At 53.6% G+C, this 16,151-nt stretch overlaps 1 protein-coding gene across 1 annotated transcript; it reads right to left on the bottom strand.

Annotated features, from left to right (window-relative positions):
• Positions 1-537: 537 nt before the first annotated feature.
• Positions 538-15,951, bottom strand: LOC117401987 (tRNA (guanine(26)-N(2))-dimethyltransferase). Its single transcript, XM_059007984.1, has 16 exons — positions 15,716-15,951; positions 14,764-15,034; positions 11,352-11,568; positions 10,402-10,589; positions 9,984-10,099; positions 9,683-9,795; positions 8,990-9,138; positions 8,184-8,267; positions 6,877-6,946; positions 6,330-6,464; positions 2,446-2,531; positions 2,189-2,297; positions 2,001-2,077; positions 1,604-1,723; positions 1,403-1,517; positions 538-796 (listed from the first exon to the last, which is right to left on the bottom strand). The coding sequence occupies exons 2-16, from the start codon at positions 15,015-15,017 to the stop codon at positions 701-703; spliced, it is 1,929 nt and encodes a 642-aa protein (XP_058863967.1). The 5' UTR covers positions 15,018-15,034; positions 15,716-15,951; the 3' UTR covers positions 538-700.
• Positions 15,952-16,151: the final 200 nt, after the last annotated feature.

Below are 16,151 nucleotides of genomic sequence, written 5' to 3'. Positions count from 1 at the left end.
GCGATCGCGGTTTCCTGTGAGGGGAGTCGCTATCACATGGTGTGTTGGGCACTGCAGATGCGGGTCCTGCTTTCACAGAGCCACATTTTCCCGCCAAAATACTTAACCAAAGGCATTTGGAGGAGCCACACATGGCTCCTTTAGACCACCATGTGGATTAGCTAACCCAGCGGCCAAAAAAACTCACACTGCGGTATATAAAGGAGCCATGCCTGGCTCCCCAAAAGAGAGTTACACGTGCTGCTGATAGAAAAACACCCCGCTGTGATCCCTGTTAAACCCCCACACGACTGAGCTCCAAGCAGCCAGGAAGCCCAAAGTAAGAGAGACTTTTTTTCTATTTTAGCACTAAAACATGAATCACTGGCCTTTTACTTCATTGAATTATTACCAACACTTCAACTGCGATATGTGTATATATACACACAATGACACACACACAGCTATGCGTGCTTGTATCTTGTAAGACGTTAGGATGCACACATGCAGTTTCACAGAACCCGGTTTCCGTTGCCCCCGGAGACAGAGGTCCAGCGGTGATACGGAGCTGCTGCAGCACGTGGCTCCGGGTCCGAGGCACACTGAGGTTTTTTTTTTACATGTTTATTTGTTTGTCATGTTACAGGAATACAAGCGCACAAAATAACAGCCGGTCGGGACTAAAGAGGAAACAAAAAATGTATTTCAGTCACTGCGCAGGTCACTCCATCTTCTCTCCTCCATCCTCCTCCTCCTCCTCTCCCTCTTTCTTCTGCTCGTGAGAGTAGTGGCACTCCTCCCCTAGAACGCAGGTCCCCTGGAGACGGACAGAGAGAGAGGAGACGCTGGAACAGTGTTGAAGTGACTCACTGACTGGACTGGGTGGAGTGCAGTGGGAGTGTCAGTGTCAGTGTCTGTGCTATGTGTCCGTGTGTGTGAGTATGTCTGTGCTGTGCTGTGTGTCAGTGCTGCACTGTGCTGTGCAGTGCTGTGCGTCAGTGTTGTGAGTGAGCGCTGTGCGGTGTTGTGTCAGCGCTGTGCCGTGTGTCAGTGCTGTGCTGTGCTACGTGTCAGCGCTGTGTTGTGCGTCTGTGCTGTGTGTCAGCGCTGTGCTGTGTGTCAGCGCTGTGCTGTGCTGCGTGTCAGTGCTGTGCTGTGTGTCAGTGCTGTGCGTCAGCGCTGTGCTGTGCTGCGCTGCGCTGTGTGTCAGCGCTGCGCTGTGCTGTGCTGCGCTGTGTGTCAGCGCTGTGCTGCGCTGTGTGTCAGCGCTGTGCTGTGCTCTGCTGTGTGTCAGCGCTGTGCGTCAGTGCTGTGCTGTGTGTCAGCGCTGTGCTCTGCTGTGTGTCAGTGCTGTGCTATGTTGTGCTGTGCTACGCTGTGCTGTGCTGTGCTGTGCTGTGCTGCGTGGCAGCGCTCTCCTCACCTGTCTCAGTTTCTTGCAGGGATAGCTCTTGAGTTGTTTGGTCTCTTCACTGCGATTCTTCCTCTTGTTCTGAAGCTGCTTCCTTCGTTCTTCCAGAGCCACGGAGATCCCGCCCCTGACAGACAGACAGACAGCGTTACAGCACAGTGCAGCTCCCCAGCGCTCCCCCTCACTCCCTCTCTCCCCCTCTCCCTCACTCACCCTGCTTTCGCCCGGGCCTTGGGTCCCCAGTTGGCTTCGGGGTTCTCCTGGAATCGTTTCAGATGCTGCTTCCGGGATTTGGGATTGGCGTCTTCCCGGATATCGAAGCAGGCCTGTAGACTGGACACAGGGAGCAGCCTTCAGTGCAGCCTCCTGATTCTCACTGGCTAGATCGGCACACTGCAGCCATCCCATTGGCTAGCTCAATAACAGCACAGTGCGACGGCTCACAATCAAGGAATTAGACTGGCTGTCTGAACTCACAACACACTGCTAAAAACAAGCTGGGGTGAGGGGTGGGGGGGTGAGAGGAGGGGGGGAGGGGGGAGGGGGAGGGGGGGAGGGGGGGAGGGGGGGAGGGGGGAGGGGGAGGGGGGGAGGGGGGAGGAGGACTCACGTGGGCTCAGTAGACAGGATGTGGAAGGCTGGGCTCGTCTCAGAGAGCTTCTCTCTCTTTACTGGGTTCTTCTTCTCCTGAAACACAAACAAACAAACAAACACTGAGATACAATGACACCCACACACACACTGACACACACTGACACACACGCACGCAACACACAATCTGTCGACCCCCCAACATACCCAGCATCTCATGATGTCCCAGACTGCACTGGGGGGGGCGTCTGTCTTCAGGGCGTTCTTACAGGCGTGAGAGAGAGAGACCCTGAACCCAGCGTGCAGGAACGCAGACCTGAGGAGAGAGAGGAGGGGAGTGAGAGGGTGGATGGGGTAGGGAATAGCTGAAGGGGATGGGGTAGGGGTAGGTGAAGGGGATGGGGATGGGTAGGTGAAGGGGATGGGGTAGGGGATGGGGTAGAAGATGGGGTAGGGGTAGTTACCTGGCCTGCAGCAGGGAGGGGGTGTTGCAGTGGATGGTGCTGCTCAGGGCATCCAGGGTGTAGTACAGGGGGACATCCGGCAGCTCCTGAAACACAAACACAGCCACGTACTGTAAGTGAGGGTTAGTGCAAGAGTGTTATAGCTCAGTGGTGGGTGTTGTTCAGTGGTGGGTGGTGCTCAGTGGTGGGTGGTGTTCAGTGGTGGGTGTTGTTCAGTGGTGGGTGTTGTTCAGTGGTGGGTGTTCAGTGGTGGGTGGTGCTCAGTGGTGGGTGGTGCTCAGTGGTGGGTGTTGTTCAGTGGTGGGTGTTGTTCAGTGGTGGGTGTTGTTCAGTGGTGGGTGTTCAGTGGTGGGTGGTGTTCAGTGGTGGGTGTTGCTCAGTGGTGGGTGGTGTTCAGTGGTGGGTGGTGTTCAGTGGTGGGTGGTGTTCAGTGGTGGGTGGTGTTCAGTGGTGGGTGTTGTTCAGTGGTGGTTGGTGTTCAGTGGTGGGTGTTGTTCAATGGTTGGTGTTCAGTGGTGGGTGGTGTTCAGTGGTGGGTGGTGCTCAGTGGTGGGTGTTGCTCAGTGGTGGGTGGTGTTCAGTGGTGGGTGGTGCTCAGTGGTGGGTGGTGCTCAGTGGTGGGTGGTGCTCAGTGGTGGGTGGTGTTCAGTGGTGGGTGTTGCTCAGTGGGTGTTGCTCAGTGGTTGGTGTTCAGTGGTTGGTGTTGTTCAGTGGTGGGTGTTGCTCAGTGGGTGTTGCTCAGTGGTTGGTGTTCAGTGGTGGGTGTTGTTCAGTGGTGGGTGGTGCTCAGTGGTGGGTGTTGTTCAGTGGTGGGTGTTGTTCAGTGGTTGGTGTTCAGTGGTGGGTGGTGTTCAGTGGTGGGTGTTGCTCAGTGGGTGTTGCTCAGTGGTTGGTGTTCAGTGGTGGGTGTTGTTCAGTGGTGGGTGTTCAGTGGTGGGTGGTGTTCAGTGGTGGGTGTTGTTCAGTGGTGGGTGTTCAGTGGTGGGTGGTGTTCAGTGGTGGGTGGTGCTCAGTGGTGGGTGGTGTTCAGTGGTGGGTGGTGTTCAGTGGTGGGTGGTGTTCAGTGGTGGGTGGTGTTCAGTGGTGGGTGGTGTTCAGTGGTGGGTGGTGTTCAGTGGTGGGTGGTGCTCAGTGGTGGGTGGTGTTCAGTGGTGGGTGGTGTTCAGTGGGTGGTGTTCAGTGGTGGGTGGTGTTCAGTGGTGGGTGTTGCTCAGTGGGTGTTGCTCAGTGGTTGGTGTTCAGTGGTGGGTGTTGTTCAGTGGTGGGTGGTGTTCAGTGGTGGGTGTTGTTCAGTGGTGGGTGTTGCTCAGTGGTGGGTGGTGTTCAGTGGTGGGTGGTGTTCAGTGGTGGGTGGTGTTCAGTGGTGGGTGGTGTTCAGTGGTGGGTGGTGTTCAGTGGTGGGTGTTGCTCAGTGGGTGTTGCTCAGTGGTTGGTGTTCAGTGGTGGGTGGTGTTCAGTGGTGGGTGTTGTTCAGTGGTGGGTGTTCAGTGGTGGGTGGTGTTCAGTGGTGGGTGGTGTTCAGTGGTGGGTGGTGTTCAGTGGTGGGTGGTGTTCAGTGGTGGGTGGTGTTCAGTGGTGGGTGGTGTTCAGTGGTGGGTGGTGTTCAGTGGTGGGTGTTGTTCAGTGGTGGGTGGTGTTCAGTGGTGGGTGGTGTTCAGTGGTGGTTGTTCAGTGGTGGGTGTTGTTCAGTGGTGGGTGGTGTTCAGTGGTGGGTGGTGTTCAGTGGTGGTTGGTGTTCAGTGGGTGGTGTTCAGTGGTGGGTGGTGTTCAGTGGTGGGTGTTGTTCAGTGGTGGGTGTTGTTCAGTGGTGGTTGGTGTTCAGTGGGTGGTGTTCAGTGGTGGGTGTTGTTCAGTGGTGCGTGGTGTTCAGTGGTGGGTGGTGTTCAGTGGTGGGTGTTGTTCAGTGGTGGGTGGTGCTCAGTGGTTGGTGTTCAGTGGTTGGTGTTGTTCAGTGGTGGTTGGTGTTCAGTGGTTGGTGTTGTTCAGTGGTGGGTGTTGTTCAGTGGTGGGTGGTGCTCAGTGGTTGGTGTTCAGTGGTGGGTGTTGTTCAGTAGTGGTTGGTGTTGTTCAGTGGTGGTTGGTGTTCAGTGGTGGTTGGTGTTCAGTGGTTGGTGTTGTTCAGTGGTGGGTGTTGTTCAGTGGTGGGTGTTGCTCAGTGGTGGTTGGTGTTCAGTGGTTGGTGTTGTTCAGTGGTTGGTGTTGTTCAGTGGTGGGTGTTGTTCAGTGGTGGGTGTTGTTCAGTGGTGGGTGTTGTTCAGTGGTGGGTGTTGTTCAGTGGTTGGTGTTGTTCAGTGGTGGTTGGTGTTCAGTGGTGGGTGTTGTTCAGTGGTGGGTGTTGTTCAGTGGTGGGTGTTGTTCAGTGGTGGGTGGTGCTCAGTGGTTGGTGTTCAGTGGTGGGTGTTGTTCAGTGGTGGGTGTTGTTCAGTGGTGGGTGTTGTTCAGTGGTGGGTGGTGTTCAGTGGTGGGTGGTGTTCAGTGGTGGGTGTTGCTCAGTGGTGGGTGTTGCTCAGTGGTGGGTGTTCAGTGGTGGGTGTTGTTCAGTGGTGGGTGTTCAGTGGTGGGTGTTGTTCAGTGGTGGGTGGTGCTCAGTGGTGGGTGGTGCTCAGTGGTGGGTGGTGCTCAGTGGTGGGTGTTGTTCAGTGGTGGGTGGTGCTCAGTGGTTGGTGCTCAGTGGTGGGTGTTGTTCAGTGGTGGGTGTTGTTCAGTGGTTGGTGTTGTTCAGTGGTGGTTGGTGTTCAGTGGTGGTTGGTGTTCAGTGGTTGGTGTTGTTCAGTGGTGGGTGTTGTTCAGTGGTGGGTGGTGCTCAGTGGTGGGTGGTGTTCAGTGGTGGGTGGTGTTCAGTGGTGGGTGGTGTTCAGTGGTGGGTGGTGTTCAGTGGTGGGTGTTGTTCAGTGGTGGGTGGTGTTCAGTGGTGGGTGGTGTTCAGTGGTGGTTGGTGTTCAGTGGTTGGTGTTGTTCAGTGGTGGGTGGTGTTCAGTGGTTGGTGTTCAGTGGTTGGTGTTGTTCAGTGGTTGGTGTTGCTCAGTGGTGGGTGGTGCTCAGTGGTGGGTGGTGCTCAGTGGTGGGTGGTGCTCAGTGGTGGGTGTTGTTCAGTGGTGGGTGGTGCTCAGTGGTTGGTGCTCAGTGGTTGGTGTTCAGTGGTTGGTGTTGTTCAGTGGTGGGTGTTGTTCAGTGGTTGGTGTTGTTCAGTGGTGGTTGGTGTTCAGTGGTGGTTGGTGTTCAGTGGTTGGTGTTGTTCAGTGGTGGGTGTTCAGTGGTGGGTGGTGTTCAGTGGTGGGTGTTGTTCAGTGGTGGGTGGTGTTCAGTGGTTGGTGTTGTTCAGTGGTGGGTGGTGCTCAGTGGTGGGTGGTGCTCAGTGGTGGGTGGTGTTCAGTGGGGGGTGTTGTTCAGTGGTGGGTGGTGCTCAGTGGTGGGTGGTGTTCAGTGGTGGGTGGTGTTCAGTGGTGGGTGGTGCTCAGTGGTGGGTGGTGTTCAGTGGTGGTTGGTGTTCAGTGGTGGGTGTTGTTCAGTGGTGGGTGTTGTTCAGTGGTGGGTGGTGCTCAGTGGTGGGTGGTGTTCAGTGGTGGGTGTTGTTCAGTGGTGGGTGTTGTTCAGTGGTGGGTGTTGTTCAGTGGTTGTTGTTCAGTGGTGGGTGTTGTTCAGTGGTGGGTGTTCAGTGGTTGGTGTTGTTCAGTGGTGGGTGTTGTTCAGTGGTGGGTGTTGTTCAGTGGTGGTTGGTGTTCAGTGGTGGGTGTTGTTCAGTGGTGGGTGGTGCTCAGTGGTGGGTGTTGCTCAGTGGTGGGTGTTGTTCAGTGGTGGGTGTTGTTCAGTGGTGGGTGTTGTTCAGTGGTTGTTGTTCAGCGCTGTGGTTTTTCGTTCAGGATTCGTTACCCCACACCTCTCACCTCGGTCGCCATGCTCAGCACCCCCTGGATTCGGGAGCTGGTTGCGAATCTCTTGGGGTTCCTCGACACCCCCGACAGCACCCTCTCGACGAAGCCCAGGTCATGAAGGGGCTCGGCCCACAGGGGACCCCCCAGCTAGAGGGGGAGAGAAAGGGGAGGGGGTAAGGAGAGGGAAACAGAGAACAGCAGACGGGTCACGTGTCAACTACACCTGCAAACAATTACCAAGTACACAATTACAATTACACCTGACCCCCGGCCTAGACAACACACAGAGACAGAGAGAGAGACACAGAGACACACGACACACAGGAGACACACACACGCACACAGAGACAGAGACACACACACACACAGAGACAGACACACACAGAGACACACACACGCACAGAGACAGACAGAGAGACACACACACACACACACACAGAAAGAGACACAGAGACAGACACACACAGAGACACACACATGCACAGAGACAGACACACACACTGAGACACACACAAAGACAGTTCAGGCTCAGAATGAAGAGTCCCGTCCCCCCCCTCACCTGGTGTCTCTGTCCGCAGTGCTCACAGGAGGGTCCGACAGGGGGGCCGATGGCAGCCGAATACTTCATACTGAGAGAGAGAGAGCGAGCGAGCGAGAGAGAGAAGATATAATCTAACATCTAAGTGCAGCGTGCTGCTTGTTGAATGAGTTACTTGTCTGTTTCCTTTAGCTGTGCTTCCCAGAATAACCCAAAGCAGCGTGGCGGTGCAGTGGAGTCGCAGTGCAGGAGGCAAGGCACTGGGAGTGTGACTGCTCAGTGTGACTGGTTTCCAGCAGGGTGTGTGACTGCTCAGTGTGACTGGTTTCCAGCAGGGTGTGTGACTGGTCAGTGTGACTGGTTTCCAGCAGGGTGTGTGACTGGTCAGTGTGACTGGTTTCCAGCAGGGTGTGTGACTGCTCAGTGTGACTGGTTTCCAGCAGGGTGTGTGACTGCTCAGTGTGACTGGTTTCCAGCAGGGTGTGTGACTGCTCAGTGTGACTGGTTTCCAGTAGGGTGTGTGACTGCTCAGTGTGACTGGTTTCCAGCAGGGTGTGTGACTGGTCAGTGTGACTGGTTTCCAGCAGGGTGTGTGACTGGTTTCCAGTAGAGTGTGTGACTGGTCAGTGTGACTGGTTTCCAGCAGGGTGTGTGACTGGTCAGTGTGACTGGTTTCCAGCAGGGTGTGTGACTGGTCAGTGTGACTGGTTTCCAGCAGGGTGTGTGACTGGTCAGTGTTACTGGTTTCCAGTAGAGTGTGTGACTGCTCAGTGTGACTGGTTTCCAGTAGGGTGTGTGACTGCTCAGTGTGACTGGTTTCCAGCAGGGTGTGTGACTGGTCAGTGTTACTGGTTTCCAGCAGGGTGTGTGACTGGTCAGTGTTACTGGTTTCCAGCAGAGTGTGTGACTGGTCAGTGTTACTGGTTTCCAGTAGAGTGTGTGACTGCTCAGTGTGACTGGTTTCCAGTAGGGTGTGTGACTGCTCAGTGTGACTGGTTTCCAGCAGGGTGTGTGACTGGTCAGTGTTACTGGTTTCCAGCAGGGTGTGTGACTGGTCAGTGTTACTGGTTTCCAGCAGAGTGTGTGACTGGTCAGTGTTACTGGTTTCCAGTAGAGTGTGTGACTGGTCAGTGTTACTGGCTTCCAGTAGAGTGTGTGACTGGTCAGTGTTACTGGCTTCCAGTAGAGTGTGTGACTGGTCAGTGTGACTGGTTTCCAGCAGGGTGTGTGACTGGTCAGTGTTACTGGTTTCCAGTAGAGTGTGTGACTGGTCAGTGTTACTGGCTTCCAGTAGGGTGTGTGACTGATTCCCAGTATGGTATGCTTACTGGTTTCCCTGGGTGATCCTCTTGCCCATTCTCTGCAGGTGGAAGGTGCCACAGCCAACACAATTATACACCAGAGCCTGCTTACTGGAGAGAGGAGAGGAGAGGGGAGAGAGAGAGGGGGGGAGACAGAGAGAGGAGAGGAGAGGGGGAGAGAGAGAGGGGGGAGAGAGAGGGGGGGAGAGAGAGAGGGAGGGGGAGAGAGAGGGAGAGAGGAGAGGAGAGGGGGAGAGAGGGGGAGACAGAGAGAGGAGAGGAGAGGGGGAGAGGAGAGGGGGAGAGAGGAGAGAGAGAGGGGAGAGAGAGGGGGGAGAGAGAGGGGGGAGAGAGAGGAGAGGGGGAGACAGAGAGAGGAGAGGAGGAGGGGGAGAGAGACAGAGAGAGGGGGAGAGAGAGAGACGCACATTGTAAACACAGCACTGCACAGCACTGATACAAGAACACGGTTTGACACCAGAGCCTGCCGACAGAGACAGACAGAGCTGGGGTTCGGGACTCTGTCCACACAGTACCTGGCGGAGTTCTTGACCTGTGCCTGGCTGGTGAACACCCTCACAAACACTCGACAGAGACAGACAGAGCTGGGGTTCGGGACTCTGTCCACACAGTACCTGGCGGAGTTCTTGACCTGTGCCTGGCTGGTGAACACCCTCACAAACACTCGACAGAGACAGACAGAGCTGGGGTTCAGGACTCTGTCCACACAGTACCTGGCGGAGTTCTTGACCTGTGCCTGGCTGGTGAACACCCTCACAAACACTCGACAGAGACAGACAGAGCTGGGGTTCGGGACTCTGTCCACACAGTACCTGGCGGAGTTCTTGACCTGTGCCTGGCTGGTGAACACCCTCACAAACACTCGGATGTAGAAGTCCACGCTGACGCACAGCAGGGGCTGGATGTAGCGCTGGTAGCAGTTCGCTCGCTGGTCCAGACTGTGCAGGATGATCCGCAGGGCCTGGGAGACACACAGACAGAGAGAGAGAGAGAGACAGACAGAGAGACAGAGAGAGAGAGAGAGAGAGAGAGAGAGAGAGAGACAGACAGAGAGACAGAGAGAGAGACACAGACAGAGAGACAGACAGAGAGAGAGAGAGAGAGAGACAGAGAGACAGAGACAGAGAGAGAGAGAGAGAGAGAGACAGACAGAGAGAGAGAGAGAGAGACACAGACAGCACACAGTTACACACAGCAGCCCTACAGATTCATGTGTAAAAGCTCACACTGGGGAAACACTGCAGCTGTATAAGGGCAGCAGTGTGGAGTAGTGTTTAGGGCTCTGGACTCTTGACCGGAGGGTCGTGGGTTCAATCCCAGGTGGGGGACACTGCTGCTGTACCCTTGAGCAAGGTACTTTACCTAGATTGCTCCAGTAAAAACCCAACTGTATAAATGGGGAATTGTATGTAAAAAAAATAATGTGATATCTTGTAACAATTGTAAGTCGCCCTGGATAAGGGCATCTGCTAAGAAATAAATAAATAATAAACAGTGGCTCTCACCATCTCGTGGCAGAAGCGTGCCTTGGTGGAGATGGAGCCGTATTTGCTGTAGCAGGTCTCCGCACTGTTACCAGCCATCACAGCCATGTCAGTGCAGGTCACACACAGGAGCCCTGCAGCGGAGAGAGGAGGGGAGAGGAGGAGAGAAAGAGGGGGGAGGAGGGGAGAGAGAGCAGGTCACACACAGGACTGGAATTGCTCAATCACTAGACAGACGGTTCGCCAGTAGCCTCTAAACTTGCTGACAGTGTCTGCAGTGTGCAGCACTATCGTCCCCGTGTCCCCGTGTCTCCACACTCGCCTCCCTCGCTCACGGCTTGCACGGCCGCGTCCAGGAACTGGGCGGGGCTTCCGTAGGGGTCCAGGTCGATGACATCATAGCGATCCTTCTTCCCGCGCGCCGCGTACAGGAGCATGCTGGGAGAGGATGGAGGGAACAGAGAGACGTGACGATTACAAACAAAGAAACAAAACACATGATGTGTGTGTGTGTGTGCGTGTCAGTGTGTGTGTGTGTGTGTGTCAGTGTGTGCGTGTGTGTGTGTGTGTCAGTGTGTGTGTGTGTGTGTCAGTGTGTGTGTGTGTGTGTGTGTGTCAGTGTGTGTGTGTGTGTGTGTGTGTCAGTGTGTGCGTGTGTGTGTGTGTGTGCGTGTGTGTGTGTGTGTCAGTGTGTGCGTGTCAGCGTGTGCGTGTCAGCGTCTGCGTGTGTCCCCGTGTACCTGGCGTCAGCGTGGCTGGGAGTGACGAGCTCCTGCACCTCGTTGTGCTCCACGTTTCTCTTAATCAGCTCCACGGCCCGCGCTGAGAAGTCGTTGGCCGTCACGCTGCGGATCCCTGGCACCTCCTTGGCGAATCGGATGGAGCGAAGACCCGACGCGGCCAAACCCTCCAGGATCCGGAGCCCCTCCTGCACAGAGAGACAGGGAGAGAGGTGATCCAATCCACCGCACTCCACTCCGGGGTTTACAGCCCCAACACTGTTCATTTAATATACACCAATACAAACGTAGAGCTGTTCAGGGGATAACACAAACCCTCCAGGATCCGGAGCCCCTCCTGCACAGAGAGACAGGGAGAGAGGTGATCCAATCCACCGCACTCCACTCCGGGGTTTACAGCCCCAACACTGTTCATTTAATATACACCAATACAAACGTAGAGCTGTTCAGGGGATAACACAAACCCTCCAGGATCCGGAGCCCCTCCTGCACAGAGAGACAGGGAGAGAGGTGATCCAATCCACCGCACTCCACTCCGGGGTTTACATTCCACCACAGCCCCAACACTGTTCATTTAATACACACCAATACAAACGTAGAGCTGTTCAGGGCAGACCCGGGGTCAATTACAATTACAATTACAATTACACTAAAAAGCAGCATAAGCAGCTCCCCTCATTAACATGCTTACTGTGTTTATTCTGAATAACCCGCTTGCGAGATTTAAAACAATATGTTCGTGCTAGCTCGATTCAAAGCTACATTACAATCACCATCACACAGCTGTGCCAAGGCTCAACTACAGACACAGCTGCATTGTGATTGCACTGAATTCAAACTGCAGTCACAGGTGTGCCCAGCCCTGCCCTGACCTGCCCTGACCTGCCCTGACCTGCCCAGCCCAGCCCAGCTCTGTCCCTCACAGCTCCAGTCTGTCTCGCAGCCCCCACCTCACAGCACTCCCCCACACGAGCAGTCCTCTCTCTCTCCCGGCTCTGCGCTTCCTCACAGTGACCGGTCGGAGTGTCCGGCGAGCGCTCAGCCTCTCTGTCCTGGCCGGGCTCGCTCTCCGACGGGCTGACCGCTCCCTCCTCCTCCCCCGGGACCTCCAGGCGGATTCCTTTAGCGTCCAGCTGCTGCCGAGCAAACTCTGTGAGCACAGCACACCTGAGAAGAGAAACCACACCCACTGAGCACACCTGAGAAGAGAAACCACACCCACTGAGCACACCTGAGAAGAGAAACCACACCCACTGAGCACACCTGAGAAGAGAAACCACACCCACTGAGCACACCTGAGAAATCACACCCACTGAGCACACCTGAGAAGAGAAATCACACCCACTGAGCACACCTGAGAAGAGAAACCACACCCACTGAGCACACCTGAGAAGAGAAATCACACCCACTGAGCACACCTGAGAAATCACACCCACTGAGCACACCTGAGAAGAGAAATCACACCCACTGAGCACACCTGAGAAGAGAAATCACACCCACTGAGCACACCTGAGAAGAGAAATCACACCCACTGAGCACACCTGAGAAGAGAAATCACATCCACTGAGCACACCTGAGAAGAGAAATCACACCCACTGAGCACACCTGAGAAGAGAAATCACACCCACTGAGCACACCTGAGAAGAGAAATCACACCCACTGAGCACACCTGAGAAGAGAAATCACACCCACTGAGCACACCTGAGAAGAGAAACCACACCCACTGAGCCCACCTGAGAAGAGAAATCACACCCACTGAGCCCACCTGAGAAGAGAAATCACACCCACTGAGCACACCTGAGAAGAGAAACCACACCCACTGAGCACACCTGAGAAGAGAAATCACACACACTGAGCACACCTGAGAAGAGAAATCACACCCACTGAGCACACCTGAGAAGAGAAACCACACCCACTGAGCACACCTGAGAAGAGAAATCACACCCACTGAGCACACCTGAGAAGAGAAATCACACCTGAGAAGATAAATCACACCCACTGAGCACACCTGAGAAGAGAAATCACACCCACTGAGCACACCTGAGAAGAGAAACCACACCCACTGAACACACCTGAGAAGAGAAATCACACCCACTGAGCACACCTGAGAAACCACACCCACTGAGCACACCTGAGAAGAGAAATCACACCCACTGAGCACACCTGAGAAGAGAAACCACACCCACTGAGCACACCTGAGAAGAGAAATCACACCCACTGAGCACACCTGAGAAATCACACCCACTGAGCACACCTGAGAAGAGAAATCACACCCACTGAGCCCACCTGAGGAGAAGAGAAACCACACCCACTGAGCACACCTGAGAAGAGAAATCACACCCACTGAGCACACCTGAGAAGAGAAACCACACCCACTGACACCTGAGAAGAGAAATCACACCCACTGAGCACACCTGAGAAGAGAAACCACACCCACTGAGCACACCTGAGAAGAGAAATCACACCCACTGAGCACACCTGAGAAATCACACCCACTGAGCACACCTGAGAAGAGAAATCACACCCACTGAGCACACCTGAGAAGAGAAATCACACCCACTGAGCACACCTGAGAAGAGAAATCACACCCACTGAGCACACCTGAGAAGAGAAACCACACCCACTGAGCACACCTGAGAAGAGAAATCACACCCACTGAACACACCTGAGAAGAGAAATCACACCCACTGAGCACACCTGAGAAATCACACCCACTGAGCACACCTGAGAAGAGAAATCACACCCACTGAACACACCTGAGAAGAGAAATCACACCCACTGAGCACACCTGAGAAGAGAAATCACACCCACTGAGCACACCTGAGAAATCACACCCACTGAGCACACCTGAGAAGAGAAATCACACCCACTGAGCACACCTGAGAAGAGAAATCACACCCACTGAGCACACCTGAGAAATCACACCCACTGAGCACACCTGAGAAGAGAAATCACACCCACTGAGCACACCTGAGAAATCACACCCACTGAGCCCACCTGAGGAGAAGAGAAACCACACCCACTGAGCACACCTGAGAAGAGAAATCACACCCACTGAGCACACCTGAGAAGAGAAACCACACCCACTGACACCTGAGAAGAGAAACCACACCCACTGAGCACACCTGAGAAGAGAAATCACACCCACTGAGCACACCTGAGAAGAGAAACCACACCCACTGAGCACACCTGAGAAGAGAAACCACACCCACTGAGCACACCTGAGAAATCACACCCACTGAGCACACCTGAGAAGAGAAATCACACCCACTGAGCACACCTGAGAAGAGAAATCACACCCACTGAGCACACCTGAGAAATCACACCCACTGAGCACACCTGAGAAGAGAAATCACACCCACTGAGCACACCTGAGAAATCACACCCACTGAGCACACCTGAGAAGAGAAACCACACCCACTGAGCACACCTGAGAAGAGAAACCACACCCACTGAGCACACCTGAGAAATCACACCCACTGAGCACACCTGAGAAGAGAAATCACACCCACTGAGCACACCTGAGAAGAGAAATCACACCCACTGAGCACACCTGAGAAATCACACCCACTGAGCACACCTGAGAAATCACACCCACTGAGCACACCTGAGAAGAGAAATCACACCCACTGAACACACCTGAGAAGAGAAATCGCACTGTAATTGTGTTTGTAATTTGCTGTGCTTGTGCTTCAATGGCACTGGACCAAGGCTGGAATCCACAAAGCAGCTTTCTTTTCGAAAATTCTTATCTTAGTCATCATGGAAACTTCTTAAGAATTGTGTAAGTTCATAATTTTTCTTAAATGCAATTCAAGATGATTCTTAGACATAATATTTTCTTAAACCTAAAAAAACTTACAAAGAAAATCCGCAGCTCGTTCTATCATTAGCAGCTGCGTATCACGGCTGCGATTGTGGTTCAAGACATAAGAAATGAAAATCTGAGGACTGAAAGGCGGTTGATTATTATTATTATTATTATTATTATTATTATTATTATTATTATTTGTTTATTTAGCAGACGCCTTTATCCAAGGCGACTTACAGAGACTAGGGTGTGTGAACTATGCATCAGCTGCAGAGTCACTTACAATTACGTCTCACCCGAAAGACGGAGCACAAGGAGGTGAAGTGACTTGCTCAGGGTCACACAATGAGTCAGTGGCTGAGGTGGAACCGGGGACCTCCTGGTTACAAGCCCTTTTCTTTAACCACTGGACCACACAGCCTCCTTTTGATAGAGAGAATCCCCTGGAATATCTCCAAGGTCTCGAGTTACACCTCAGATATGGTTTCACTCGGGACGGCTTCACTTTATTCAGAGACTCTACGCCTGCCCCAGCCCTGCTCCACACTCACGTCAGGTCTCTGTTGAACTCTTGCACTGGGTTGTAGAAGACCTCATTGGCGCTGGGGAAGATGATGTCAGCCTTGCCCTCGGTGATGAGGGTCTCCCCGCTCTTCAGCCCCGCTCGGGGGGCCCCCACACTCTCAGAGTCCATGGACAGGCGTCCCCGAGCTAGACTGTGGACCTCGCTGAGCAGCCGAACCCCGTCCACCAGGCTCCTTCCGCAGTGTCTCCAAGCACACAGCAGGGCGGCGCCACTGAGCATAGAGCACAGGGGCTGCACTAATGAGATTTAAAAACACACACACAACATGAAGAATAGATTAAGATACTGGGCAAAACATCTGGGACCTCCATGTGTAGCACGCTTGAGTAGAGACCGGATGGCTGTTATAGTTCTGTGATAAGTCTCCCCCGGGGCACAGCAGTGTGATCCACTCCTGGTTTCACTAGGAGTTTAATCAGACACACCCTGAGCTGGTTCCCTCATACACACAGGGGCTGATCAAGCTCATAGCAAAACCTGGAATGGGTGAAACTGCTGTGCAATAGGAGTCTTATTTCCATCGCTGTGCCAAGACCCTATCATGCTGTCTGGGTACATCTTTGTACACAATGCAACTTACTTTGCACCCCCATGACACACACACACACACACACACCCACACCCTCCCCCTAAACACTCAGAGTGCATGCATATGAAACACCCTGCACCCCCCAGACACACTCAGAGTCACACACACTCCCACACGTCCCGGAACTAAGAGACGCCGATAGTCACTGTGTTTAGCCGCCACGTTCCCGAAATCTAGTCATTCTACCGACAGGAAATAACGTGCACGCTTGTGAGAATAATCTGCATTAAAAAAAAAACAAAAAACGCAGGAGCAGCAGCACCCCGAACATGCTCTCCCGTCGCATATGCATTTAAGAACTGCAATACAGACTAGTACACTGTGATACCTGGCTGTGCTCTGCACCGACTGTTCCGATAACGCCTGTGCGGCGAAACGTGTAACTGGGTCTCCGTCTCTCTCTCTCTCCTCGTGTTTTTTCTCTCTCCGACGCTTTTTATTAAAGCTCTCGGTTTTCTTGACACTGTCTCGCCGCTGCTGCTTTCTCGCTCAGCCCGTCCGACACGGGCGCTGACATATTTTTGCACAGTTACGGAAGCCCGGAGGAGTGCAGCACGTGTTCGCGAAAAGGCGATCGGAAAATCGCTGTCGGTGATAAAAGTTCATATTAATCGAGTCGTTGAGCAAACACCGGGTGTGTTTTGGGTTGGAACAACAAAATACTTACTCTGAATTGATTGGAAAAAAATAATTAATCAATTTATATCAAGGTGCTTTCTTTTTAAGAATGAATATTGTCATTTTAATATCATACACGGTGGTTG

Source organism: Acipenser ruthenus, chromosome 36, assembly GCF_902713425.1.
Source record: "Acipenser ruthenus chromosome 36, fAciRut3.2 maternal haplotype, whole genome shotgun sequence".
In the NCBI taxonomy this organism is placed as follows: domain Eukaryota; kingdom Metazoa; phylum Chordata; class Actinopteri; order Acipenseriformes; family Acipenseridae; genus Acipenser; species Acipenser ruthenus.
Note: the sequence above shows the minus strand (reverse complement) of the source record. Positions and strands in the feature narration are given on the sequence as shown.

What these genes read in the sequence shown, in the direction of transcription:
- LOC117401987 (XM_059007984.1), bottom strand. Translation starts at nt 15,017, where the DNA reads ATGCTCAGTGGCGCCGCCCTGCTGTGTGCTTGGAGACACTGCGGAAGG. An exon ending in ACTGCGGACAGAGACACCAG is followed by an intron (nt 6,465 to 6,876) that starts GTGAGGGGGGGG and finishes CTCCCCCTCTAG; the next exon opens with CTGGGGGGTCCCCTGTGGGC. An exon ending in CCTGCAAGAAACTGAGACAG is followed by an intron (nt 797 to 1,402) that starts GTGAGGAGAGCG and finishes GTCCGTCTCCAG; the next exon opens with GGGACCTGCGTTCTAGGGGA.